The sequence below is a fragment of the Hypomesus nipponensis genome, chromosome 2, assembly GCF_054491055.1.
Source record: "Hypomesus nipponensis isolate SF chromosome 2, ASM5449105v1, whole genome shotgun sequence".
NCBI lineage: Eukaryota > Metazoa > Chordata > Actinopteri > Osmeriformes > Osmeridae > Hypomesus > Hypomesus nipponensis.
In genome coordinates, this window is record NC_140362.1 from 4,557,059 (window position 1) to 4,582,920 (window position 25,862).

A 25,862-nucleotide genomic window follows, 5' to 3' on the forward strand; every position below is an offset into this window, starting at 1 on the left:
TGTACAACAGTTTGTACCTTCAAAAAGCTTAGTTTGACCCCATGCTGTGTCCCAGCTCCTTAGCAAGGGACGGTTAGGGAATTGGGCTAGTAATCAGAAGGTCGCTGGTTCATTCCCGGCTGTGCCAAATGACGGTGTGTCCTTGGGCAGGGCACTTCACCCTACTTGCCTCGGGGGGAATGTCCATGTACTTACTGTAAGTCACTCTGGATAAGAGCGTCTGCTAAATGACTAAATGTAAATGTAAGATGCCATGCATCAAATCTGAAAGGATATACTTGGCAAGATGTGAATAATAGGCCAAGCTTTGAGAACGGTTAAATACATCTGATTGTGGGAATGTCTTTTGAGTATCAATGTTTTAAATAATAGATGATTCATGAGTTTCATAAGGGAATCAAAATACACTTATTACAAAAACTCCTGCAGGTGGATCACAGACTGTCAGACAGAAAACAGTGACGGAAGCTGGGAAAACACATCTCTGACTCCCAGTCCATCAGCACCGGATCTCCTCAGGGCTGTGTCCTTTACCCTCTCCTCTTCTCCCTGTACACCAACAGCTTCACCTCCAGTCATCCGACACCACTCTCATTGGGCTCATCTCCGGTGGGGATGAGTCTGACTATAGGTGGGAAGCTGACAACCTGGTGACCTGGTGCAGCCAGAACAACTTGGGGCTCAATGCTCTTACTAAGACAGTGGAGATGGTTGTCCCCTCTCACCCCCATCACCCTGTGCGACTCCCCAGTCAACACAACACAACAGTCCTTCCGCTTCCTGGGCACTATCTTCTCCCAAGACCTGTGTGAGAAGTGCACTTCAGCTCCCTCGCCAAGAAAGCACAACAGAGGATGTACTTCCTGAGGCAGCCAAAGAAGTTTAACCTGACAATGACAATGATGGTGCACTTCTACACAGCCATTATTGAGTCCATCCTCACCTCACAAGAACAGTTTCTTTCCATCTGCAGCGGGCCTCATCAACGAGGGCCAGGACCCCCTATTGACAATAAATCACGTATAAAATACTGAGCGTTACATTAACGCTTCTCTGTCACACAACCTCACGGCACTCTTTTACTTTATATTCATATTTTATTTTGCACGCTTTTGTTAGTATTTTTGGGTAAATTTGGTAAAATGTCTCACTTTTTTATATTATCATCCTGTATGTGTATGAACCTGCCCACCAAAGCGAATTCCTTGCTCGGATATGAGCCTACTCAATAAATTACGTCTCTAAGGTGTATTAATTTAAAAACTTTTCAAAGATATGAGTATATGATAGGTAGAACTATGCTGTATCCATACAGCATAGTTCTACGTGCTTCTCATGTTTTACTGAAAATGGTATTTCCAGTGTGTGAATTCATAATGAAACTAGACCATAAAGACCAACTTTGTGAAATGTAGAAGTGGGAATAGGCGGAGTTCTAACAGGAGTAGACTAGATGTGTAATTGAATCATGAGTCCACATACACAGACAATGGCAAAGTCATCAATGTTAGTGCTAATGATGCTGATATCAGGATGCATTGGTGAGTACTGTCTGGAGAGTTGGTGAGTGCACTGTCTAGACAAGAAAAAACAAGGAATTTGTTATATGTATTTGTAAACATGTTTTGTTCTGCCTTTTCCTTCTGATGAAGGTGAGGGGTTGCAGGTGATCAGAGCCACCAAAGGAGAAGAGGCCGTCCTGCCCTGTACTCTGAGAACTCCCAGATCACCAGAGAGCTGGTTTCGTGTCAGATGGATGAGACAGACCCTTGGTCATTCAACGTTCTCTGTGGTCCCAGATTCAGAACGAGATGGGAAAGCCTCAATAGTCAATGGAGACCTGACTCTGAAGGCAGCAGATGAGCCTCACGAAGGAGACTATACCTGCGAAGTCTGTGAAGGATTTTCTTGTGATTTGACAACCAACCTCACTCTGAAATTGAAAGGTAAAACAATACATTGTCAACAACAAAAATTGCACATTCAAATATGATAATCATTGAATATGAATGATCTTATCATGAATAAAGTATGTACAGATTGAACATGATTCTCTTCTTCTAAAGATTGCAAAGTGCTGAGAAGTGTGAAGGTGCTCCAATTTTCCACAGCTACTTTGCCTTGTCCACTTTACACAAGAGGAAACGTCTCCTGGTCAGAGATTAAAGGAGAGACAATCAAACCAATCCTTGAGTTCTCAAGTCTAAGTACGGAGTCCAGTCTGAACTCTGCAAAAGCCGCAAATGGAAAAGGGAGGTTCCGGAACATCACAGCAGGGGATGCATCATTAGTCATACCCTCTGTGGAGGCTTCTAATATGTGGTTCAGATGTACTGTCTATGTAGGGCAAAACAAGCAATGCTCTGAAGTGAATCTGCAAGTGAAACGTGAGTACAGTATTTTCAAATACAGTCTTACTCAATGATGCCTTGTAATAATGTCAAGTGAACATGTAGTTGTGGAATGGGGCCTGTACACAATGCTCTGTCATCTAGCAGAAAAGGACAATCCGAACACTTCGACTTTATCAACAATGACAACAATGGTGATCACAGCACAAGGTAGACATGCGTTGACTTTTTAGTTTGAGTTCATTGAGGAGGCGAAAGAAGGACTAGACGGCCCTTTCGGAAAACGTGTTTTGCTCCATGTGTATAAAGAAAAACACAGAGGTTTCACAAGCAATTCATTCCAACTTTAGTTATAAACAGCTCTGTTCTCGACAGCTACACGCACCTTTGCAGCCACATCAAGTGAAACTGTCGTGAGTGTGCACACTGAGTCGAGCAGCTGGGTTGTAACTCTTGTGGTCTCAAGTGTTACCCTCATCCCCGCCATTGCACTGATTGTGGGACTGTACTGCAGATGGAGGACCACTGGACACACAGGTACTGCATGACCGCCGAAATGTGATGTACAGCAATGAACTTTTTTGCGAAAAAAATTTGCTGAGGGATTTGGTAACGTATATTGTTATTATATAAATTCTGCTTCGGTTTCTACATGCACTATTTGTACATTGCTTTGGATATAAGCTAAATTAGTACAATGTTAATTTTTTAAATACATTATTCTGTCCACTGTGTATCAAGCAGATGCCTCAACATGGCCAAACCACCTCTACGAATTTGTAGAAGTCCCAGTTTCAGGTCAGATTAATTTAAAAAAATCTCGAATCAATTTGCCTACAATCTCAAGATAGGTGGGCCACTTAATGTCCATATTCTTTTCTCACAATATTAGTGGTCAATGAAGACTATAGATCTCTGCCGACTGACCAAGAGGAGAGTGTGTGTACCTGTGAGTTTCCAAATCATAACACTGACAATATCACACTTTTTTCCTTTTTTATTGCGTATTTGATCATTCTTTTATGAGTAAACATAATCTCGATTCATCTTTTTTTCTGCAGTTATATACGAGTGAAAAGGATGAACTGCACTTCTGCCTTTTTTTGACGTTACTATGAGTGTTCCAAGACATTCTTTCCAAAGTGTAATTTCTACAGTAGAAAGTGTGCTGATACATATTTCTTTCTAAAATATTTGAACACTTTAATTTTAAACAATTTAATTGTTGTCCGGTTTGTGTAAATGCAATTACCCAGGTTCTGGTTAATGATATTTCGTCACTGTATACAACATAAGACAGAATATAACATTCAGTTCACAGCTTGTAAAAGATCATAACAAGAAATGTTATCTGTACTATTTGCTTCTCTTCTTGGTTGCTGTGAATTGGGTGGTAGTCCGTCAAGAACAACTTCATATACATGGGTCTGTCATGAGCAGATCAGCAATATACACGTCACTTAAGCAGTTTTCAAAATGATTAGTACCAGCAAATTGTGCTGGTACTAATCACAACTTGTGATTAAATCACACCAAATTTCTGTGGCATAGTGTGCATTTTGTACATTGCACACTTTTTCCGGTTCTACAAACAAGTCAACTTACCATTCCAATAGATCCCTGTGCTTCCTCTACAAAGAGACAAATACATAAATACATTTCACCGTATCAGTCTTTGAAGAATAAATGTTTGACAGAGAATGTTTTGCCTGAATCCTACTTATTCTACAGTTTACACATCTGTTTCAGGAAAGTGAGAACACTTTGAGCAAGCAAAAACCCACAGACCTGTATCACTCCTGAACTTCTTCCTCAAATAATAGACACTCCCTCCAACCAGGAACAGCAGTAAGATCAGAAGAGGGACTAACCATGCAACCAAAATCACTGTTCGATCTGCAACAGAGAACACCGATTATACAAGTCATATTTTTACGAAATGATCTAGTTATGGAAGAAACAGAAAAGGAATCTAGTTTAAAAGAGGTCAAACGTATCCCGATGTGTATCCATATGATCTCACTCTCTTGAAAGTGCCACTTTTTCGTCGCCATTTTGACCCCTTCTCTGTACACAGAACAGAAGGCTGTCTCATTGCTCTTTGGATCGGGCAGGAAGAATGTAGAAACCAGGGTTTCATTGTCTTTTCTTGTACTCAGCTTTGCATCTGGGTTACTGGGTGCCCAAGTTAAATTGAGGTCTTCTCCACATGCTCCCCCACACATGAGGAAACAGGTCAAAGTGAGATTTTGTCTACCTGGAGAAACCCACTCTGCCGTTACTGGGAAGATAAACAAGATATGTTAAACTATTTTCTCAATACATTTTAACAACCTTAAATTGGAGTGAGAATCCCTTATCACTCACCCTCTAATGTGTGCAGTTTGATTCTGTTGAGGGATACATTGAGGAGTGAACATGTGTAATACCCAGAATGCAGTGGTCTCACTTCGTTGATGACTAAGGAGGAATCACGGTTCATATGGGTTTCAGGTATGTCCTTCCTTGAGCCTGCTGTAACAGTCTCTGATTCAGATAGACGGACCAATGCACTTTCTTGTTTACTTTTCCTTCTCCACCATGGACTGCTACCCTTGACCAGAGATAATGCATTGTCACATGGAAGTGACACTGACTCACCAACCACAGCAAACACTTCCTCAATACCATCTGAAAGGCAGAGACAGAACAGTTGTAAACTGCTTGGATTCCACTCGTAAAGTTGTCGTTGTTTTAAATATTGACTAAATTATACGTTATAAGGATTTGGATAAGTAACCTACCTGGAATTGATGTGGTGTAACTGTAGCTGATTTTAATGCCATTAATGTCAGTTACTTGACATGTCCATTTCCTGTGATGGTCTGACTTCTTGGGTGTGATGAACAGTTTATGATAACAAGCATTTACCTTAACTGTCTGAAATCTTGCTCCAATTACCTCTGTTTTGTCTTCGTTAAGCCACTTCATCTCTCGTATAATTGTTTCCTTACAAAAGGGATTTCCTTTAAAGTCATTGAAGTAGCACTCAAGCAGAATTTTTTTTTCCTTTGTATCCACTAGATTAACTAAATATATTGGAGAAAAAAAAGTGTTATGATTTTACAAATAAAAACCAATGTACTGTATATGTGTTACATTTAAGGCACAACACATACCTTTTAGAAGCTCAAGTGAGATCTCTGATCTGGTTTCTGTATCTTCACAAATGTAAACTAGTCCATCCGACATGTTAAGATGAAGAATTTGCAGTGAACAGTCCTGTGCAACTGTCAGTCGACTGGCTTGTTCTTGGTTTGTAATTTTTCCTGATTTGACCACAAATTTTGGGATGCCACTCTGCCCTTCTTTCATTTTCCAGTTAACAGAAGAGCAGTACGTTGGTGAGGTTGAACCACAAGGTAAGGAAATACTACCACCCACTGAAGCAAACATTGTTGTTAGACCTAAGAAATGTGGAACAGAGAGTATTGTTTAATTGTTCATAAATATGAAACCTTAAATGAAGTTTAGTTGATTAACAAAAAAATTACCTGAGGACTGATGCCCAACTACTATAATGCAGAGACACAGCATCGAAAAGAAATCCATTTCTATCTTATCTTCTTTAAATGTATTTCCTGTGTTAAGTCAGTCTTGCTAGCATCCCCTCCTATCAACGTTCTTTCACCTCTTACGCAACAGCAAAAAAAAAAAAGAAAAGCAGAAAAGGAAGAAAGAAAAAGGATAGTCAAAAGTAAAAAATGGTTTAGGCTACTTTGACCATCCGACGGATAATAATTCGTGATTTTCGTTTTTGTCTCCAAATGATGACAAAACATTGTTGTATCCACCGAATAGGCCTAATGGGACAGGACTATTTTGTTTGTACAGTACCCGGCTAATAGTGAATTGTGTAGTAGACTATATAGGCTACAAACAAACAACATAGGCAAGCTCTAATGAAAAGATTCACGGGATTCTTGGTTTGTTGTAATGTATTGTAAGCTAAACAACAGTAGGCCTACTACACAGTCAGTAGGCAATTTCATTCGATCTCCCATACTGTACATGGTACGGCTATCACCGGGGTGCAAGGTCAGGGGTATGATGGATACTTTGTTTGACATCGACAGTTTCAACAAACACCAAAGAACTTATATTGTGCTTCTATAGCTTCTCTTTGCTAACACGCAGATATTAGGCCTACTAAGCAGTGACAAAAAACGACGCTGAAGGCAGCGCTTTTTTCTAAAAAAAGAAGTCAAGTGTGAACAAGGCCATAGACTCTTTATTTAAGCAATAAGGTACGAGAGGCAGTACTTTATCGCCAATAAAGTACGTGTTCAAGGGTGTTGTTAGGCCTGACGCGCAGCGGATGGCCGGCAAACCCTGGAACACGTACTTTATTGGCGATAAAGTACTGCCTCTCGTACCTTATTGCTTACATGAACACGGTCTTACGGCTTGTGTTGCTTTGGCAACGCGTCTATTGCGTCATAGTGGGTTATCACGGTAAATTGAGATTTCACATGCATCTCTCCGTTAGATCACAACTGGACTCCTTAAACAGGGGCCTAACTTCATCTGTATGAGGACGTTTTTACGTGCAAAACCGTTAATAAATGTGTCGTCCTCTCCGCAACAGCGGTAACATGAAGCCAGTGAATCACGGTGAGTTTATTCATCTAGCATTGTGCGTTTAGAAAATACAACGACACCTTGAACTCTTCCTACAACCCAATCATATATCATAACCGTATCCTCTGCTTTTTTATTCTAGGCCCTTATGACCCTCTTTTTTCTGGACTGATCCGTAAAAGGTTTGCTTAAAATGGTCGCTTACTGGTCGTTTTAGGCTACAAATTAAGGGCAGTTACTATGAGTCAGACACAATTTTGAGTTTATTTTACAACTTTATTTACAGACATTGCACAGATGTGGCCTGTTGTACTCTCTTCGTGGCAACAGTTGCTGCCTACATGGTTGTGGGAATTCTGGGTATGACTGCTCAACATTTTCAGATCATTTCCTCTTGGAGTGATCAATCACTCCATCTCAGAGCAATAGGCCCTAACCATTTAGAGGGAATAACCCCCTTTCTCTCCCTATCCCCCAGCTTGGCTGTTTGGAGACCCTCGCCATGTTCTCTTCCCCAGGAACTCGACTGGAATGTTCTGTGGTACCGGTATGAATGCGTGAGTATCTACTGTAGGTAGTAGTCTTAATCAATATGGTGTACAGGAGATACAACACGGGCCTTTTGCTTGTTAGTATCCCATCATTCAGTTGTGACATTGTACTTTGTGTTTTCAGGAACAAGCCTAGCATGTTCTATCTGGACATACTGAAGTGTGTCACCACTACCAATACGATGGCTGCAGCACTGAACGGTCGTCAGTGCCCTACAACACAGGTCAGTCAGTCAAGTCACTCGCTCACTCGCTCGCTCACTCACTCACTCACTCACTCACTCACTCACTCACTCTCTTGTTCACTCGCGGTCTCTCTTGTTCACTCGCGGTCTCTCTTGCTCGGCAGGTGTGCGTCAAAAAGTGTCCGTCACGGTACTGGATGTTACCAGAAGCTGCTCACGAAGCAGACGCCATCCCCATGGACTTCTTTCCGCGGCAGTACTGCGACCCCAACTTTGACCTAGCAGAGACAACACTGGTACAGTCCATTCACTGGAATCGATTGTAGGGCTATCCATCGAGTCATTGGACCAGGACCATACAAAGAACATGTGATTTGACCATGCATGTTGACGCTTCTCTCTTTCTGTCTAGACTGTCCAAGACATCCTCGATCAGGAACTTTGCCCGTCCTTCTATGTCCCAAGTGAACCAGGTAAAGTGGTTTATTTGTGTATTCTTTCATGGATAATCAAGTACATATCTGAGATGACTAAAATGTGACATGGGTCCCCCTCAGCTTTGGGGAGGTGTTTACCCTCTCTGGCTGCTCTAAGAAAGATGCCCTCCAACTTCACTTTGCCTGGAAAGGCCGATGTCAACGAAACTGTTACCAGTATTACCACAGCCATTCGGTAGATATCCCTGCACCCACAAGACTTACACACGTAGAACAGTGAATGTACTGTAGGTGTATGTGATAGTCGTGATGATGACAATGACCTACCTCTTTATTAAGTCTATGTATACGCTAAACATAACCTTTTTTACCTCAAGTTCCCTAATAACAGGCTATAATACCAAAGCCGTAGGAGTTAGGATATTTGAAGACTTTGCTTCTTCCTGGTACTGGATATTACTGTAAGTCTGAAAAAAATGATTCTTTGTCGTGTCTCACATGGTGCAGATGGCTACAGAATTGTTGTTTGCTGTGCTTTCAGTGGTATGATAGTAGCCATGGTCGTCAGCCTGGTCTTCCTGTTGCTGCTGAGGTATCTGGCCTTTGTCCTGGTCTGGGTGCTCATCCTGGGAGTGCTAGCCATGGGAGGCTATGGTAAGTGCGATGCCACGAAGCTTCAGACCTGAAAAAAAGTATCCAGTGCTTTACAACTGCAATTGTATGTAAGCTTAATTTCCCAGACCAGTGTCATATTTGTTTTTTTTTTCCTTTCCTATTAGGTATATTTCGCTGCTACATAGAATATGCCTATTTCAGCAAGTCTAAAATGACTATTGGTGACCTCAGGTTCAAGGATAAAATGTCCGTCTACTTTCAAGTTAAAGAGACCTGGCTGGCCTTCTGTGAGTTCATTTTCAATTGTGTTAAATGCTGACATTTTGCTTGTTTCGCTGTTTGTTTCTCATCAGGGGTTTGATCCTCTCTCTCTCTTCCTCTTCTCTCTCTCTCTCTCTCTCTCTCTCTCTCTCTCTCTCTCTCTCTCTCTCTCTCTCTCTCTCTCTCTCTCCTCTCTCTCTCTCTCTCTCTCTCTCTCTCTTGCTCTCTCTCTCTTGCTCTCTCTCTCTCTCTCTCTTCCTCCTCTCTCTCTCTCTTCCTCTCTCTCTCTCTCTCTCCTCCTCTCTCTCTCTCTCTCTCTCTCTCTCTCTCTCTCTTCCTCCTCTCTTTCTCTCTTCCTCCCTCTCTCTTTCGTTGCGTCCCTCCCCAGTGATCTTCTTGTGCGTGGTGGAGTTCATTCTCCTTGTGGTCCTCAGCTGTATCAGGAGGAGTGTGGTCACAGCTGTGTCTCTCATTGAGGAGTCCAGCAGGTTAGATTCCCGATTCAGCTTTCACAGGTCGATCTTACAGGTACAGGAGTGGAGTACAACACTCGAATCGATCCGAGTTCATCATATCTCTGTTGCTCCTGCAGGGCCGTGGGTTGCATGATGTCCACCCTTGTATACCCTCTGTTTACCTTTGTGCTGGTGGTGGTGTGTGTCTCCTACTGGGGGATAACCGCTCTGTACCTGGCAACCTCCGGAATCCCTGTGTACAGAGTTGTGTCTCTGAATAACACCATCATGCCGGGATGCAATCCTATCAACGGAACACAAAACTGCCGCCCACAGGTAAAACAGCAGGGCTCATGGTTCAGGTGATGTTTGGAGTTACATGTGGGGCTATGCGTCCTTGTGAATCCCCTTAAACCCTTGTGTCCTCATATCCTTCCCTTTCCCTCCTCTCCAATCAGACGTTCGACCCCTCAATCTACCCAGACTGCCCCGCAGCGCGATGCCTCTTCTACAAGTACGACGAGGAAGGGTTTTTCCAGAGGAACTTGGTCGTCCTCCAGCTCTTCAACGTCTTTGCCTTCCTGTGGTGTGTCAACTTTGTCATTGCCCTGGGACAGAGCACCCTGGCTGGGGTGTTTTCATCCTACTACTGGGCCTTTACCAAGCCCACCGACATCCCTGCCTTCCCCCTGAGCCATGCTTTCATCCGCACGCTACGGTAAGACCTCAAACTGTGAGGGACTGGATCTTAGATTCATACCAGGAGGCTCCCCTCGTCTCGAAGAGAGAGACTTAGAACTGGCGTCGAAGCTAGCTGCGACGTTGCGACGGATCAACGGAGTGCTAGAACCTTCTCTGTAAGGTGAACGAACGTCTGTGTGTTTGCTTCATGCTCTGGCCTCCGTCTACGATAGGTATCACGTTGGCTCTCTGGCGATCGGCTCCCTCACGCTCCTATTCTTCCAGCTACCCAGGATTCTGATGGAATATCTGGACCGCAAGTGCCGTGGTATGGACTAAAACACCCATTCTCCCTCCTCCCTCCATTCTCCCTCCATTCTCCCTCCATTCTCCCTCCATTCTCCCTCCATTCTCCCTTCCTCCCTTCCTCCCTTCCTCCCTTCCTCCCTTCCTCCCTTCCTCCCTTCCTCCCTCCCTCCCTCCCTCCCTCCCTCCCTCCCTCCCTCCCTCCCTCCCTCCCTCCCTCCCTCCCTCCCTCCCTCCCTCCCTCCCTCCCTCCCTCCCTCCCTCCCTCCCTCCCTCCCTCCCTCCCTCCCTCCCTCCCTCCCTCCCTCCCTCCCTCCCTCCCTCCCTCCCTCCCTCCCTCCCTCCCTCCTAGATATAGCAAACCATTGCTGAGTTCACAGTTGATCCCTCAGACCTGTTGAAGGAATGCCTCTGTCATGTTCTGGTAGATTCCAAAGGCTCGTGCGCTCGGTTCCTGATGACCTGCTTCCGGCCCTGCTCCATTTGTTTGGAGGGATTCCTCAAATACGTCAGCAGGAACGCCTTCATCGCGGTCAGTTTCGTCAATTTTCACCTGTCTACTTTGGTATAGCAGCTAGAAATAGGCGTGTTCTTTTGTCCCTGTTCAATGTTTTAAGCAAATGTGAATCAACCCTTATTATGTTGTCTTTAAATCTGGACAATCCGCAGATGGCTATGTATGGAGAGAACTTTGCTGTGTCAGCACAAAGTGCCTATGCACTACTGTTGAGGAACATTAGCCGGTAATAATACTATTTTCAGTTGGAAATGTAATCATGAATCTGTAGGTTTTGAGGGATTTACAGATTTTTGTTTTGCAATACCTCACTTGTCCACAGGGTGGTAGTACTGGACGGTGTGGCCGATATGCTCTTGTTCTTTTGCAAACTCGTCGTGGTCGCAGCAGTTGGTAAGGCCATGTTAAAACCGACCTTACGTTCACTTCCGACTCAAACGTATAATCATTCGGAATTACGAAGGGCGTCTTTGTTTTGCATGTACCATAAAACCCCTTTTGACGATTGAACTCACCTATGACGCAACAGGTGTGCCGGCCTTCTTCTTCTTCTCGGGTGGAATCAACATGCCTGAGGATGCCTTCCAAGCCAACATGCTCAACTACTACTGGGTGCCCAGCATTGTAAGTTGTGAGCCGTCACCGTGGAGATGGGTGTGCGTAGGTGTGTTGGTCGTTGAGAACGTGTGACTGAGCTTGCCTCGTGGTGTCTTCACGCAGACGGTGATAGTGGCAGCCTACCTCATCGCTCAGGGCTTCTTCAGTGTCTACAGCATGTGCATCGACACCCTCTACATGTGCTTCAGTACGTACCGCAGAGCAGATCGTAGCCGAGCAGATCATAGCAGAGTAGACCAGAATGGGTTAGAGTCGAGGATGGCAGAGCAGATTGTAGTAGAGTACGGCAGACTAGGTTAGAGTAGATTCAAAGAGAACATAGTCAAACAGAGTAGAGTAGAGTGACCCTTGCCCTCTTGCTTCCACAGTGGAGGACCTAGAGAGGAATGATGGCAGTGTGCAGAAGCCATACGTTATGTCTCGAAACCTGATGAGAATCCTGCGCAGAACACGTCCAGGGTAGTCCTTCCAGAAGACCAACTAACTTCTCTCCTTCACTCCTGTCGGCCCCTCCTCAATCCTCCTTTTCCCCTAACTCTTCATCCCACCTCACATCTTTTCAATTTCTCTTTTATTAAACACCATTAGCATTCTCTACCTTGCTACTATCTGTTTGGTTTAACAGTCTCTGTGGAGGTCTGCGCTGTAATACAACTGGTTACAGGACTTCATAAAAACAGAATCTAGCCGACGCTGCTGTTGGACTGTTGGCCAAGAAAGCTGTTGCCCATCAATCGAATTCAGTCTCAGAAATGGTTGTTAAATTGTCAGAAATAACCATACCATAGTGAGAGACTAGAAGTGTGTTAAGTGCTCAAGCTGCCCTCTTCTGCTTTGGTAGTATCAGTTCACTACAATATCACTTGTTTCTTGGGTCTCTTCCTCCTACTGGGCCACAGTTGGTTTAGTCTCAGATCTGTACGAGACTGGAAACATTCTAGTTGAAACTTCCAAGCAGCAGCAGTAGGCCACCCCTCATCATCACTGTCAATAAAAGCTCACCACTCCATCTCAAACATACAACTTTATTGACATTGACTGTGACAGTGTCAACTCTAGAGTATGAAAACGTCATTCGAATGAGATCACGACGCCTTCGATAGTAGAGTTACCGTAGGACACTTTACGCAGGCCTGGCCCGCACGACAACCTTGTAGGCCTTGGCTTTGAGCACCACACTAGCCACGCCCCTCAGATCGGGCAGAGCCTCGTTCACGGGGAGGACCAACTGGAAGTCGCGCAGCAAGTAGGCCGTGAACAGAAAGAGTTCCATTTTGGCCACCGACTCCCCCAGGCACAGCCTGGCCCCGCCTCCGAAAGGCAGGAGAGCACGCACCGAGGCTCCCCCGCCCTCCAGGAAGCGCTCTGAAAGAGAGAGAGAGGGGGACTACTGTTAGTCTTTTCTGGAGCTGCTGGGTTTGGGCTGCGCCGGGCTGGGCGAAAGGAATGCAGTCAACAGCCAAGCACCTGGTTTGAAGCAGTAGGGGTCGGTCCAAACGGCCTGGTCGTGGTGCGCTCCAAACAGATTAGGGATGATGACTGTGTTCTTGGCAATGAAATATCCTGCAATACTGACGCAACAACATTGTTGAAATAACCTTCACAGGAAACAAGCCGACCCAGGAAAATGAGGAAATAGTATAGAAACTGAAGTTTGGCTCTGAAAGCCAACGACCAGATTGAATTATATGATACCACAAATCATCGGATTTAATGCCTAATTAAAAAAACACCTGACATATATTTTAGCGAAAGAGAACACGGCAGATATGTCATCAAACGAGTACACCACATACGTGATGTTCCAAAAACACCAGATATATATATTTGAGTTCCAAAACACCAGAGACACAGCGTAACATAGGAGAAGACCACCCGGGGGTGGAGTCGTGTCTGCTGTTCACCTGCTGTCCCTGATGGCTCGGTGAGGGACAGCCAGCGGTGCCACCGGCCTGAGCCGCAGCACCTCCTGGATAACGGCACACAGCACCGGGAGGCGGGACCGGTCGCTGTACTGAGGGTAGCGTCCACCTAGCTCCCGACACATCTCCTCATACACCAAGCTCTGCACCTGAGACACCGAGATTTCAATCATCGACATTTAGTTGGATGAATACTGGTCAAGTGGGACAGTATCTTTCCATGTACTGAATATGCTTCCATTACTAAACATCGACACGGAGCTCATTGTAAGGAAGTATCAGATACAAAATCTATAGGTTTCGAGGCCATGACATCACTTCCAGGGGTGACCAAGGGGCAACAACTCTGCTTCCTCCCACTGTACGTAAATGAAGCCTTAATGTCCTGCATACAGGTTCTGCCATCTTGCGCTGGTGATGTCATTTGGAGCCAGAGTCTGTGCAGTACTGATTGGGTGGCGGAGCCGTGGTACGGAGGTCCCGATTGACACTCCCCCGACCCAATCAGAAGCACACACTAACCCCTTTTTCTATCGTCAAATAACAAATTATAAACGAACTGATCATAAAAATGAGCACTTGAACAGACATCAGCGTGATAAGAACTAGCTTAAATGACAGAAACCATCTTTGAAAAAGAAGTATTAGACGTGCACTTAGACTGTTGAGTTTGTCTCATGTCCCATCTGCTGACATGGAGGGGCTGGGACTTATGACCTATACTGCAGCCAGCCACAAGGGGGCGATCAAGATGTTTTGGCTTCACTTATGAGGGGCATTTACTATGTCCATTGTTTTTACAGTCAATGAGTGTGATGCACCATATTCATCACCCTTTCAGTGAAGAAATGTTCAGAGTATCCCACCAGTATTCACCCTCATTTCTGATCTTATAAAAAACTACAAGTCCCAAGAGGACCTTGATATGCTGCATGGTTTACGGTACCTCCGGTCTGTGTAGGAGGAAGGCCACTGTCCAGCTTAACCAGGAAGCAGTGGTCTCAGTTCCACCAATAAGAAGGTCCACTGTGGCCATGTGGACATGAGTGTCTGTCAGTACCTGCAGATAGACCAGTACACTGGTTATATTAACCACATTATCATTCACCTTCAATGTTCTGATGAGTCAGTACCATAGTCAACTAGTTCCTACCATTCCCTGTGTGGAGTTGGCCTGTGATTGGTCAATTCCCTGGAGAAGGGACCCAGTGATGGCATCCTCACATTTGCGATCTTGCATCTGCATTATGCGTTTACAGTGGATATGCATTATTGTACATTCTTAACTTTGGGTTGTACTCCATGCTCAATGCCATGATTGGTGGATACGTTTCGAAACCAGCAGCATTCCAAAAACGTCTAGCGCCGTAACCTTGTATTCATTCAGATGTGTTCTTATGATGTCATCTCTCCTCGCCACCGCTTTAAGAAGACGGGCAAAGGGAGGATTGGGCAACTTCTGGAAGGCATGACAACAACAGAGGCTATGACGTGGTCTCAAACGGACATGATTTTCTGTAATGAAAGTTATTTTGATAACAAGTATTATCTATTGACACTACGTAGGATCTAGTCATGTGCGTGGGTGAGTATGTAGCGTGTCCAGACTCTCAGCAGGGGGAAGGAGTCGAGGGCAGATATCCAGGGTGAGCCCCACAGAGACACGATCTCGTTAAGACAGTTGTGCAGGCGCTGAAGCTCATGTGAGCTCTTCTCATACTGGAACACAAACATCCGGGTCACTATATATAATAAGATATTAGAGTGATGACATACAAGAATCTGTAATCATTCGATTAGAGAAGAGAACCATGATATATTTTTGTCAAACCACCATAACCTTAGCGGTCATGCCACGTCTATAACCGTAATTTATTCTGTTATACATCCCTCATGGAATTCTGCATGCCTACATGAGCCACACAAGATAAGCAACTTGTGTCCCTGAATGAATAGTCACTTTTTCCAGCAGCAATACATTTGCTCATTGGGGGTCTCTGTTTTTAGGATGTGCTGACCACACTGTGTTCAAATACTTAAATACATCCTGTTTTGTTTTTCCAGCGACTAAACCCGTATACAAACAGGCAAGCCTCCAGTTCTAATCCTGGGTCTCTGGTTGTCCACAAGAGACCCACTCTCTGACAGAAGGACCGGCAGAGAGCCAGGAAGATGGCTGAGCCGTTAGGGAATCGGGCTATTAATCAGACGGTTGCTGGATCGATTCCCGGCCGTGCCAAATGAAGTTGTGTCCTTGGGCAAGACACTTCACCCCTCTTGCCTCAGGGGGAATGTCCCTGTACTTACTGTAAGTCGCTCTGGATAAGAGCGTCTGCTAAATGACTAAATGTAAATGTAAGATGCTCACCTCTCTGCCGAAGGCCAGGGTGGTGATGACATTACTGGCCGCCACAGTGAAGTCCTCTGATAGGTCCACAGCCTGGTCCTGGTAGTCCAACAGCACCTTGAGTGGTCACAGTCAGCCTCTGCATTTTGGGCATATTTGTGCTTCTAAATACATGGTGTGTTTAAATGAGTTTAAACATGGATGAATGATTGGTTTGTGATGTGGCCATGTCAATAGGGTTGCCAACTTCCTCAACCCCAAATGAGGGACACTTTCTATGCGCCTGTGCCAACAGCTGACCAACAATAAAGGAAATCGCAAGGTTTCATTAGCCATAGCATAAACCTACTCATTTCAGTGTAATTTTGGCAAACCACTACTGTACTTAACCTCTAAGAGGTTAAAGTTTCTCTCAAAATTCATGTTGTTTTCTTGAAATAGCATTAGACTCGAACCGTATGCCACAGACACTGAAAAGCTTTAGGCCTAAACTAACTATTGTCACCAACAAGCAACGTGTCCTATAGCAACGTTTGCGTGAGTGGCCGGCGAGGCTGTGATTGGAATACAGGACTGGAGCTGTCCCTGACGGAACAAATCAAAATCACCCATCGTGATGTCCCGGACAATTCGGACGGTTGACAACAGTAGCCTACATGTCGACGTGTGATTATTGGGTAATGTCCATGTATACGCAGCTATGTGGTTCCCATGACTTCTTTATAGAACTTAATTTCCAATCTTCCTCCTTTTTTCTCGTCACTGCCGGGATTCTGAGTGGAACCCGTGTTTTCTACCTGTCTTAGGCGCAGGGCCTGTTTCTGGATGACGCCGTGTAGAGACTGTTGCGTGCATCGCTGCAAAGCACTGTGGGCCAGGCGGCGGTGAGCCCTCCACTCATCGCTGTAGTCACCCAGAGAGATGGAGCGCCCTCCCCCCGATACCACGTCTCCTGAGGCCGTCACACATGCGGGGGGGTGGAGGTACGGACGCCGTTAGGACGAGAAACTGTGGTCGGAAGGTATTGTATTAATTAGCGCGACCGCTAGTGATGCATTCGTTAGGTGTTTTACCCGTGTATGAATGCGGTCTCCCGGCAAAGTCGGACCATTTCTTCACCAGGGCTTCTCTAATGACATCGCCACTGTTTAGCACCACCATGGCTGAAAGAGATAGCATTTTTCCCGAGTAACCCTACAACTCCAACCATCCGCATAATCAACCTTTTGAAAAGTTTAAAACGTAACTCAAACCACTGAATTTCTGTCAGATTTATTTAGGTCATGCTTTTAGAAGTGTTGTTTGTCTGCCGAAACAGAGCATTGAGGAAATGTATATTTACTGGTGCTGCCAAACTTGAGGCGGTAGATGTTGCCATAGCGCTGTGCCAGGGTAGTCAGGTGAATGGGCAGGTGGTCGTGTGCCAGCTCAAACATGTTGCCCACCAGAGGTAAGGGGGTAGGCCCCGGAAGGGAGGGGGAGGGAGAGGGAGAACAGGGGAGAAACTGATAGATCGAGGCCAGGAGTCTAGATTTAAGTGCTGTATTGAGGAGAAAGGGAATGTAAAGTAACACAAAGCCTCACTAATAATGTAAATCATCATTTTCATTTCATTCACACCAACCTTGAGTGAGCGCTGCTTCTAGATTTGCAAACAAAGTGGCAGAAATGCAGATCGGACCTGCCTCAATGTGGAGCATCATAAAGCAATAGTCCATCCTATATCCCAACAAGTCTATGTGAAATAACTTCTTCGAAATCATTTTGTACATTGTAGTTCTTGATGTCATTTTAAATTACCTTGTGTGAATCCTTGTGTGGACCTGTCATGGTGTCCAGCAGAAAAGGTTAGCAGTAACCACAGGGTTAGCAGCATGAAAAGAGCTACCAAACTCACCACTGATACGTCCATTACCATCATGACTCAGTCCGTCACTGCCTCCAAAAAAGACCCATCGTTTTGTCCTCTGCTCACACACTATATACCCACCTCATCCAACCTTAGGGTGTAAGTGTTTGTGTGTGTGAGTGTGTGTGTAGCGTTATTGCTATGTGCAGCACTCGGCTCAAGGTTAGGGAAATATTGTTTTCGCCTTGATTGTCCCTTCATGGTGATGGTGATCATCAAGGATGGTTTTGTTGTTAAGGATTGAGGTGGCGAAGTAAAGACAAACAGCTCCATGTTTTAATACCACACAGGGAAGAGGGGAGTGCCCAGGTCTGTGTCCTTTGTACTACAGGATTAGAATATCTCGTCTCAGTTCCGGAAGGCTATACTGCCCAGGTTAGGGTGCTCCAGCATAGGGCCTGCTGAAGGTTGTGTTTTAACCTTTACAGAGGACAGTGTTTACCCTGGTGGAGAGATGAACTGGGGCGGGAAAACTAGATGCTTCACTGGGAAGAGGGCTTTGTTTTGCTTTCATTGAAACCCAGAACCCCCCCCCACACACACACACACGCACGCACACACACACACACACCCAACGAGGCGAAATAAAGTCACCCAACTTCATTTCCTGGTTTGCCACATTTATTCCAATAGAGTGGAGAGGCAGTGCATATTTGATTCCAGTAGTAGTGAGGTGGCAAACCTATCTCCTGTACACCTGAGGTGTTTGAGGGACAGAGTGTAAACTCTTGTTGGAGATTGTGGGGTCATGTGAGTCATAAGAAAACGACAAAAATACAAAATACTGCCACCACTAACATCTCCTGTCTGCTTAGTACGTCGAATCTCAGCGTACGGGTTTTTTTTCTTTAAAGAGAGAGAGAGAGAGACAACTCTCCATGCATGACAAGGATAGGGCACAGACGAAAATACCTGTAGTGCTGTACAAATACTGAAAGATAAACCTCTGCAACAGCCGTGGAAAAAAAACACAGAACATGCTATCTGACGCGGAAGCCCGAGGCGTTGCCTCGGAAGGCGCGTTGTCCCTCTTTCTCTTGGTCTTGCGGCGGTCCACGTTTCTGTTTATCCGTAGCGAAGGGCTTTGGGGGCGGCAGGTCTGGCGGGATGGGCCTAGCCATGGGTGGCAGGGGAGAATCCAGCTGGTCTGAACTTCATCTCAGCGAAGCCAACGGAAGCGTCCTTCCCCTTCCAGTCTATCCACACGATGCCCTGAGGCACAGCACAAGTTCCGGTTATAACATCATATGCACATGAAAAGAGTCGTTGGCAATCCCATCTTTGATTTCCAGACTTCCTCAACAGTGTGGAAGACCAGAAAACAAGCATTTCATCATCGAACTCGGGTCTCAAGGAATATCCACAACTGTGTACATGTCGAATCATTTGAAAAACGTGTCGTAGCTCGTGGAACTTCAGAAAGAGCTCGAGAGGAGATTATACCTGGTTGTTGCTGTTGACACCGTAGAGACCATTGAGGTTGGTCTTGTAGCAGTTCTTGTACCACCAGCCCCCCATGTAGGCCCTGGCACAGTGGATCCCCAAGGGGTTGGGGTCTTTATCCTTGGTAGAGAACGGCCGACCATTGTGATACCTCAGAGAGTCACCTGGTAGACGGGATGGAGAAGAAGGGAGGGGAGGAGTTAACCAAAAAGGTAACTTTTCGATGCCGCAGGTGGGCAATGGGTGGTATTCATACCGAGGAGTGAATGGAACCAATAGTTATATGTGGAAAATAAAACTGAGTAGACTTGACTTAAATACAGTACCTGTCATGTGATAGATATCATTTTTTAAATGATTTTTCAAGCTCTCGTTTCCCATCACTGTCCAGTTCTGGACTCACCTGCTGTGCCGGTGTAGCCAAAGACCTCGATGGCGTAGTGCCTGGCCTCGGACCCAATGGTGAAGTTGGAGTAGTGCGCGTACGCCGTGTCATATCCTGAGCGCAGGTCCACCCTCAGACTGACAGGGCCCATGCTGCTCAGGTTGTGCAGCAGCTCATTTCCTGTTGAGTCACAACCGTAAACTGAGTCACTTCCTGACATGTGACTCAACATGACTCAATGTTAATGAGGTTTTACGATGACAATCTTTGTATTTGAATCCCAAGGCAGACAGGATTGGTTCATCTTAATCACTCTACCGAGCCAGAACTCCTCGCTGAGGTTTCCGAAGCCGTGGGTGTATTCACTCCAGGTTCTGTAGAAATCTGTCTTTCCATTCACTCGCCTCTGGAACACCTATCAGAACCACATAACTGCCTTCAGAAAACAATTTTGGATGTAGTGCGAACCTGAGGCCTGAGACCGCTGTATCTCTGCAGTGTCTGTCCCACCTGAAGCATCAGTATCATACATGAAGCCTCTCTCCTTACCGTCCAGCCCCCTCCGTCAGTCTCCATGTCGCAGTAGACCCTGACGGCCCCTCCCTCCTTGCCCTGGGGGTAGATGTCTACCTCCCCGGACTGCAGGGCGCCGTTGAGCAGCTCCTGGGAGCACTCCGTAGGGAAGGGGAAACGCAGCTTGGCTGGGAGAGAGGAACACACGATGCCGGTGAACGCTTCGTCTGATACAACGCCTCGTTTGGATTTAGATTAGCCGCCTGTCGCAATGTTGACATCTCTGGTGGGTAAGCCTTACCTGTAGTGAACTCTGCGGCGATCACAGAAGCGTACTCTCCTTCCCTCTCTCCCTGAACCAGCACAGTGTACTTGGACATGGCTAGCAGTCCTGTTAGCTTGTACTCACTCGCAGACGGGTCCAGTATAACCTCCTGCTCACAAAGAGGACAGCCATGATTATCAGGCTGTTAGCATTCTCCCATCGACAGCTGTGCTTGTGAAGGAACTCGTGAGGGAGACGTGTGGTAGAGGTCAGAGGTCAGGGGAGTATGGTCACCTTGGCCTCCCCTCCTGCCAGTTGATAGGTCAATCTGTAGCTGTGGAACGCTACAGCTGGGGCTTTCCATGTGATCACAGCGGAATGAGCGTCAACATCGCTGGCCTTCACCACTGAGACAGGTACAGGGCACACACAGACAGGATCAAGTTACTTTGAAACATCCCAGGGCTCCTCATACGTCGTAAATCATATTTGACATGCATCGTGTCTTATATTTGTCCGTATTTGTTGTAGTATAAAAGTGCAGTGTTGAGTAAACAGTTGTGTTTAGTCTTTTAATTAGATGATTTCTTAACACATTTTGGCTTAACTTGAAACGTTTGTATTTGTGCCTAAGACTTTCGGCACCGTACTGTACATAACCTCCTCACTGTTGGCGGTGGTGAAGGTGGTGGCCATGGCCGTGCTCCGGAGACTGTCCTTCTCGCTCAGCACCTTGACCGTGTACAGGGTGGCTCTCTGAAGGCCTTTCAGATGGTGCTCCACCGAGTTCCCCGACACCATCACCGACACCGTCACGTTGGGCGCTGAAGAGGGCAGAGGAGAGGACAGAAGGTTACCTCAGCTTCCGCCACAGGCCTTGTGAGTGTATCTGGGAACAGAAAAATAGGACGTTTCCCCCACCACAGCGTCGTGGGGGAGAGAACGTGTCTGCTGACTCACTCTTGGCTGACTCGTAGCTGATGATGAAACGGTCGACCTTCCCCAAGCTGGGTGTCCACTGCAGCACCGCTCTGGTGTCGGTGATGTTGACGGCTTGGAGTTGGACTGGGGGAGCGGGCACTGCAGGGGAGAATCAGTTCACGGTAAAGCATGTTGTTTTGCTGATGCTGTTTAGGGTTAGAGTGGGAAGAAAACATCCGCTCTCCATCGTCAGATTCCTCAATTTTGACTGACTGTAGCACCTGTGGTCATGATGGCGACGGCAGGGTCACTCTTGATCTTGCCCAGAACGGAGGTCACGGTGACCACATAGGAGGAGCTTGCAGACAGCATGGGCAGGACCACGTGGGACTGCTGGGCATTGACCGACACTGTGCTGCTCTCCGCTGTCAAAGCACAGATACAGGGAGGTCATCCTGGGGGTACAAGATTTCTTTGAGGTGGACATGCAGAAGATTTAAAGAGCATCGTGCCAATGGAGAGAGGCGCACCCGTGACGATATTGGTGTAGGTGATTTGGAAGCCGGTGAGGGCGCTTTTGGGTCTGGACCAGGACACAGTGAGGGAGGACTCGGTTACGTTGCTGAAGACCATGTCTGTAGGGGGCTCAGGACCTGAGGAGAGGGAGAGAGGCCGGGAGAGAGAGAGAGGGAGAGGGAGAGAGGGGGGGGGGGTCAAGGGAAGAATCAGGTTCCACTCAAGAGTTGTATATTGTGAGCAAATGTGGCAGAATATAATGCTGCTGTCAGAGTGTTTAAATAAAGATCTAAGCATTCAAAGTCCAGAAGGAGTGGTTCTGGTCACCTGTGGTGATGGTCACTCTGTGGATTTTGGACCTCTTTCCAGCAGCCGTGCCGTAAATACTGAGCGCGTAGCGGGTCAGAGGCCGCAGGTTCCCAAACTCCACCGAGCGAACACCTCCAGGGAGAGCCATGGAGACTCTCCTGGTGTTCTTGCCGTCAGCCTTCGACTTGGGGCCACTGAGCACCTTGGTGGAGGACGCGGTTCCGTTCACAGCACTCTCTGTGGTGTTTGCTGCGGCCGGTCCTTTGTCTTGTCCTCCAAGAGCTCCATCCTCTGCTTCCTCCTCTTCCTCGCCCTCGGCCCTCAGCTCCCGTCTGGTCACGGTGAAGTTCTTGAACATGGCTTGCGGAGCGGACCACGTGAGAGTGAAGCCGTTGGAGGAGATGTTTTGGACCTTGACAGAACCGAGGCCGGTCGCCAGAGGCCTCCTGGTGGCGTTCACCAGCAGCACCGTCGTCTTGTTGACCTTTGTGACTTTGACCTCGGGACTCGGAGTGGTCACGTTCACTAAATACTGACTCCTCTGTGGAATTTTCTTTTTGCCTGTCACCGTTTGGGTGTTGTTGACCGACACGGTTACCTTGGTGACGCTCTCGTTCACCTTCTTGGTGGGTTTCTTCGCAGATGTCTGGGTGGAGTTCTTCTCAGACAGAGTGGACTGTTCTAGGTTCTCCTTCCTCGGGCGAGTCTTGTTCGCAGTGTCCGTGCCTTTAGTGGTGCCGTTCGATTTCTTCACTGTAGTCTGGGTGATGGTGTTGTTAAGAGGTTGGTCCTGAACAGTCACTTTGCCTTTAAGGTCTGGTTTTCTGGGTATTTTCTTAGGAAGAAAAACTTTTGTTTCGCCTTTAAGAGCTTCTTTCTGCTGTTTTCCTCCATTGTGTTTTAAGAGGACCTGTCCCACAGTCGGACGGCCCAGTGTAATCTTGGTATTTCCAGCCTTGCTGGTAGTCTTAGTAACCGTAACCTGTGGTTTTACCGCAGTAACGGTGACCACTTTGATTTTGGTTTTGGAATCATCCTTCTTCACCTGTGTGCTGGTCTTGTTAGTATTGCTCTCAAGGGTTACCTTCTCCACTGTTGTCTTCACCTGCGTGCTGGTCTTGTTAGCATTGCTCTCAGGGGTTACCTTCTCCACTGTTGTCTTCGCCTTGTCTTTAACATCCTCTGGGGAAAGAAAAGAGACAGGAAGTGTAGGTGAACTATACAATTCAAAGGAAGATCAGTCAAATGATCAGGAAGTCAGACAAACTAACGCGGGTGACTCACTTTTACTGCAGTCAGATCCGGGGGCACACTTGCTGCAGTCAAGCCCAAGGAATCCCGGGAGGCAGATGCACTTTCCCTTCTCACATTTCCCTCGTCCGCCACAGTCATTCGGGCAGTTCACCTTTGAGCAGGGACCTGGTTTACGACAAGACAAATCATCGACACGTTGACTGGACTAGCTGGCTGCATCACTATCGTTCTGCATCCGATATAGAAGCTCAAGATGTATCAACAAGTGTAAGATCGAAGAATGTTGGAGAACAGAACAAGGATGTGAGGTCGTACATTGCTCCTTGATGGACGACATTTCCTTCTCCAGCCTGGACACGCGTCCTTTCAGGGCAGCCATCTCGGCCACACAGCCCCCTGTGCAGCCCCCAGGCACCAGGCTGATCTTGTGGGTCATGACCAGTGGAGACCCAGGCTTCAGCTCCAGCTGCAGCTCCTGGTCCTGCCCCGGGGTGCTGGAAGAGTGACTCTGGATGTCCTTGTGGAGGCAGCCGTCGGTAAGGATCACCTTGATGGCAGGAGGTGGTGGGGGGGCAGGGGTGGTCTTGTCTTTGACCGTCTTGGGTGTACTGACTGCGGGGGGCTTGGTAAGGACAGAGGGGGTCAAAACGGTCAGGTTGGTGGTTGGTTTGGGGTTGGGGCGAGGGGTCTTGTTGGGCTGTTTAGCGATCGCAGCTACGGGTTTCGGTTTCACGAGGGTGAGAACGACATTTGGCTTGGGCTGGTCACTTCCTGTGGAGTTCCTCTTCTCATTGGTCGGGGTTTGGAGAGAGGGTAATGGGGTGACCAGGAGGACCAGGGCCAATGTAAACAGCATTTTACCTTTAAGACCAGTAACTGGATATCAAGGTTAAACTGTTTTTTAGGGTTTGTAAATGAAGTGCTTGTGAGGAACAAAAAACTCCTTCTTCTCTGTTTCAGTGATGGACAGTCAAATAAATCCACAGGGTGTTACTAGGAATAAAAAATGAAACATTGTTTAAATTCTCACAGTATGTTATCAGTTCAAACATCGGTTGGGGTGTACTGGGATCATTACAGTATAGGGCACCATAGATGAGGTTTCTACCTGGTGTCTGGACTGTTTTCTAGGGTGTCATAGACCCACACATGGTCACATTCAATCGTACAGTCCTACGTCCCTTCTACCTGCACAAACATTCCCCCTCTTGCGATCACTCCAAAAACTCCCACTTCCAAGTATCACGTTGAGAAGAAAGGAGACATTATGCTGCACATGAACTGCGCTCAATTTGTGTATCTTGGGGGGCTGTGGATGTAAAACTGTCCACAAGATTCAATTACACCGATCTGCATGTTTGCATGTACTCAGTCATCAAGGCACACGGATTATGAAGCTAAAAGAATGGAACCGTAAACTAACCCAAACCTTTCCACAAAAATCTATATTAACAGAGAAAGGTTTTTAATCAAAAACCTGGTACCGCTAACATACTAAATGGAAGAATTAATCATATGAATACAACCAAATGGTGATTAACTTCAGTTGAAAATGATATGGTTGAGTGAATGCCCGGGAGGTTTGGTTTTTAGCATGAAAGAGAGAGGTGGCTGGTGAGAGAGAGACATCCAGAAGCTGCAGTCAGAGGAGACCCTGTGCAGGGGCCTAACAACGTAGTACTGTATAGCTCTCCTCGAGACTGGACCTCTTTGACTTTGGAGAAGGTTGCATAACCAACACACACTCCTCATGGAAACCACAAAGTAATTGGTGCTTTTACTGCTTCAATGGAGTAGAAGAGGAAAACGTGCTTGAGATGCTGAAGGTGCTCAATGATATTTTGGAAGAGTCAGGGCTTTGAATTGTGAACAAAAGCAAAGTACTGTCTTAGAAGGTTTACATGGGATTTAGTGTGTTTACAAGTTCCAACTATGACAGTGATCAAATCATGATAGCCATTCAAGACAGTTGTAGTACTGATAAAACGGCAACTGTGTTATTCAACAGATACTGAGTCAATGCATCGCCACTCCTCAGCATCCTTGTTCGTGTTGCCCTTGTATTAAATCGATTGAAATCCAAAAATGAATTCCCAAATTTTGCACAGGTGAAGAAACTGAGTTTTAAAATAGGAAAAACATGAACAATCCTCTCAACGAGGATCAGCCCATCCAAATACCGTTACGGCTTTAGCCCAAATGGGCTCTTGTGAAACAGTCACTGGAGACTGTACCACTGTATATTTATTATGCCCGCGCTAGCAATTTAGGATTCAGGTGAACTTTCCAATAGCCACGTAAGGACAGTCACTCACCTGGGCAGTGATCGGTGATTTCCTCCTTGGCTTTGCGTCTGTCAGTCTGTGCTGCTCTCCATCTGTCTGGAGAACTTCATGGAGTCTGGCTGAGCATGGAGGGAGACAGGCAGGAAGGGATAGGAGAGAGACAGACCGGAGCACCACTAGAAAGGAGCAGGCTGAT

At 46.4% G+C, this 25,862-nt stretch overlaps 5 protein-coding genes across 6 annotated transcripts; 2 read left to right on the forward strand and 3 right to left on the reverse strand.

Moving 5' to 3' along the window:
* Window positions 1-1,468: 1,468 nt before the first annotated feature.
* On the forward strand, window positions 1,469-3,426 carry LOC146300482 (uncharacterized). The gene is made up of 8 exons (XM_084707333.1): window positions 1,469-1,541; window positions 1,653-1,946; window positions 2,067-2,387; window positions 2,496-2,561; window positions 2,727-2,888; window positions 3,093-3,149; window positions 3,244-3,300; window positions 3,413-3,426. Exons 1-8 carry the CDS (start codon window positions 1,469-1,471, stop codon window positions 3,424-3,426), a joined length of 1,044 nt encoding a protein of 347 aa, XP_084563459.1.
* On the reverse strand, window positions 3,350-6,604 carry LOC146300483 (uncharacterized). 2 transcript variants are annotated; one of them, XM_084669206.1, is made up of 8 exons: window positions 5,885-6,604; window positions 5,510-5,797; window positions 5,135-5,419; window positions 4,719-5,021; window positions 4,375-4,632; window positions 4,140-4,247; window positions 3,957-3,982; window positions 3,350-3,778 (listed from the first exon to the last, which is right to left on the reverse strand). In XM_084669206.1, the coding sequence occupies exons 1-8, from the start codon at window positions 5,940-5,942 to the stop codon at window positions 3,662-3,664; spliced, it is 1,443 nt and encodes a 480-aa protein (XP_084525332.1). In that variant the 5' UTR covers window positions 5,943-6,604; the 3' UTR covers window positions 3,350-3,661. The 2 variants fall into 2 exon arrangements, with proteins under 2 accessions (XP_084525332.1, XP_084525333.1); XM_084669207.1 differs by lacking the exon at window positions 5,885-6,604 and having other exon boundaries at window positions 5,135-5,339; window positions 5,510-5,642.
* Window positions 6,605-6,836: 232 nt separating this feature from the next.
* LOC146300484 (choline transporter-like protein 4) lies at window positions 6,837-12,351 on the forward strand. Its single transcript, XM_084669208.1, has 21 exons — window positions 6,837-7,004; window positions 7,114-7,153; window positions 7,258-7,331; window positions 7,450-7,528; window positions 7,647-7,746; window positions 7,872-8,003; window positions 8,120-8,180; window positions 8,265-8,379; window positions 8,522-8,605; window positions 8,686-8,798; window positions 8,924-9,046; window positions 9,409-9,508; window positions 9,613-9,811; window positions 9,934-10,193; window positions 10,390-10,484; window positions 10,891-10,994; window positions 11,132-11,205; window positions 11,302-11,372; window positions 11,509-11,603; window positions 11,700-11,784; window positions 11,966-12,351. Exons 1-21 carry the CDS (start codon window positions 6,956-6,958, stop codon window positions 12,058-12,060), a joined length of 2,148 nt encoding a protein of 715 aa, XP_084525334.1. The 5' UTR covers window positions 6,837-6,955; the 3' UTR covers window positions 12,061-12,351.
* Window positions 12,352-12,626: 275 nt separating this feature from the next.
* cyp21a2 (cytochrome P450, family 21, subfamily A, polypeptide 2) lies at window positions 12,627-17,784 on the reverse strand. Its single transcript, XM_084669209.1, has 12 exons — window positions 17,667-17,784; window positions 17,209-17,406; window positions 16,940-17,029; window positions 16,664-16,818; window positions 15,888-15,983; window positions 15,128-15,238; window positions 14,892-14,978; window positions 14,673-14,759; window positions 14,466-14,579; window positions 13,502-13,668; window positions 13,065-13,168; window positions 12,627-12,962 (listed from the first exon to the last, which is right to left on the reverse strand). The coding sequence occupies exons 1-12, from the start codon at window positions 17,782-17,784 to the stop codon at window positions 12,721-12,723; spliced, it is 1,569 nt and encodes a 522-aa protein (XP_084525335.1). The 3' UTR covers window positions 12,627-12,720.
* A 594-nt stretch (window positions 17,785-18,378) lies between these two features.
* tnxba (tenascin XBa) lies at window positions 18,379-25,795 on the reverse strand. Its single transcript, XM_084669211.1, has 15 exons — window positions 25,697-25,795; window positions 23,697-24,374; window positions 23,412-23,546; window positions 22,146-23,309; window positions 21,833-21,955; window positions 21,584-21,727; window positions 21,342-21,461; window positions 21,050-21,205; window positions 20,676-20,788; window positions 20,418-20,550; window positions 20,153-20,304; window positions 19,922-20,018; window positions 19,622-19,783; window positions 19,219-19,382; window positions 18,379-18,987 (listed from the first exon to the last, which is right to left on the reverse strand). The coding sequence occupies exons 2-15, from the start codon at window positions 24,235-24,237 to the stop codon at window positions 18,889-18,891; spliced, it is 3,303 nt and encodes a 1,100-aa protein (XP_084525337.1). The 5' UTR covers window positions 24,238-24,374; window positions 25,697-25,795; the 3' UTR covers window positions 18,379-18,888.
* Between the last annotated feature and the right edge of the window lie 67 nt (window positions 25,796-25,862).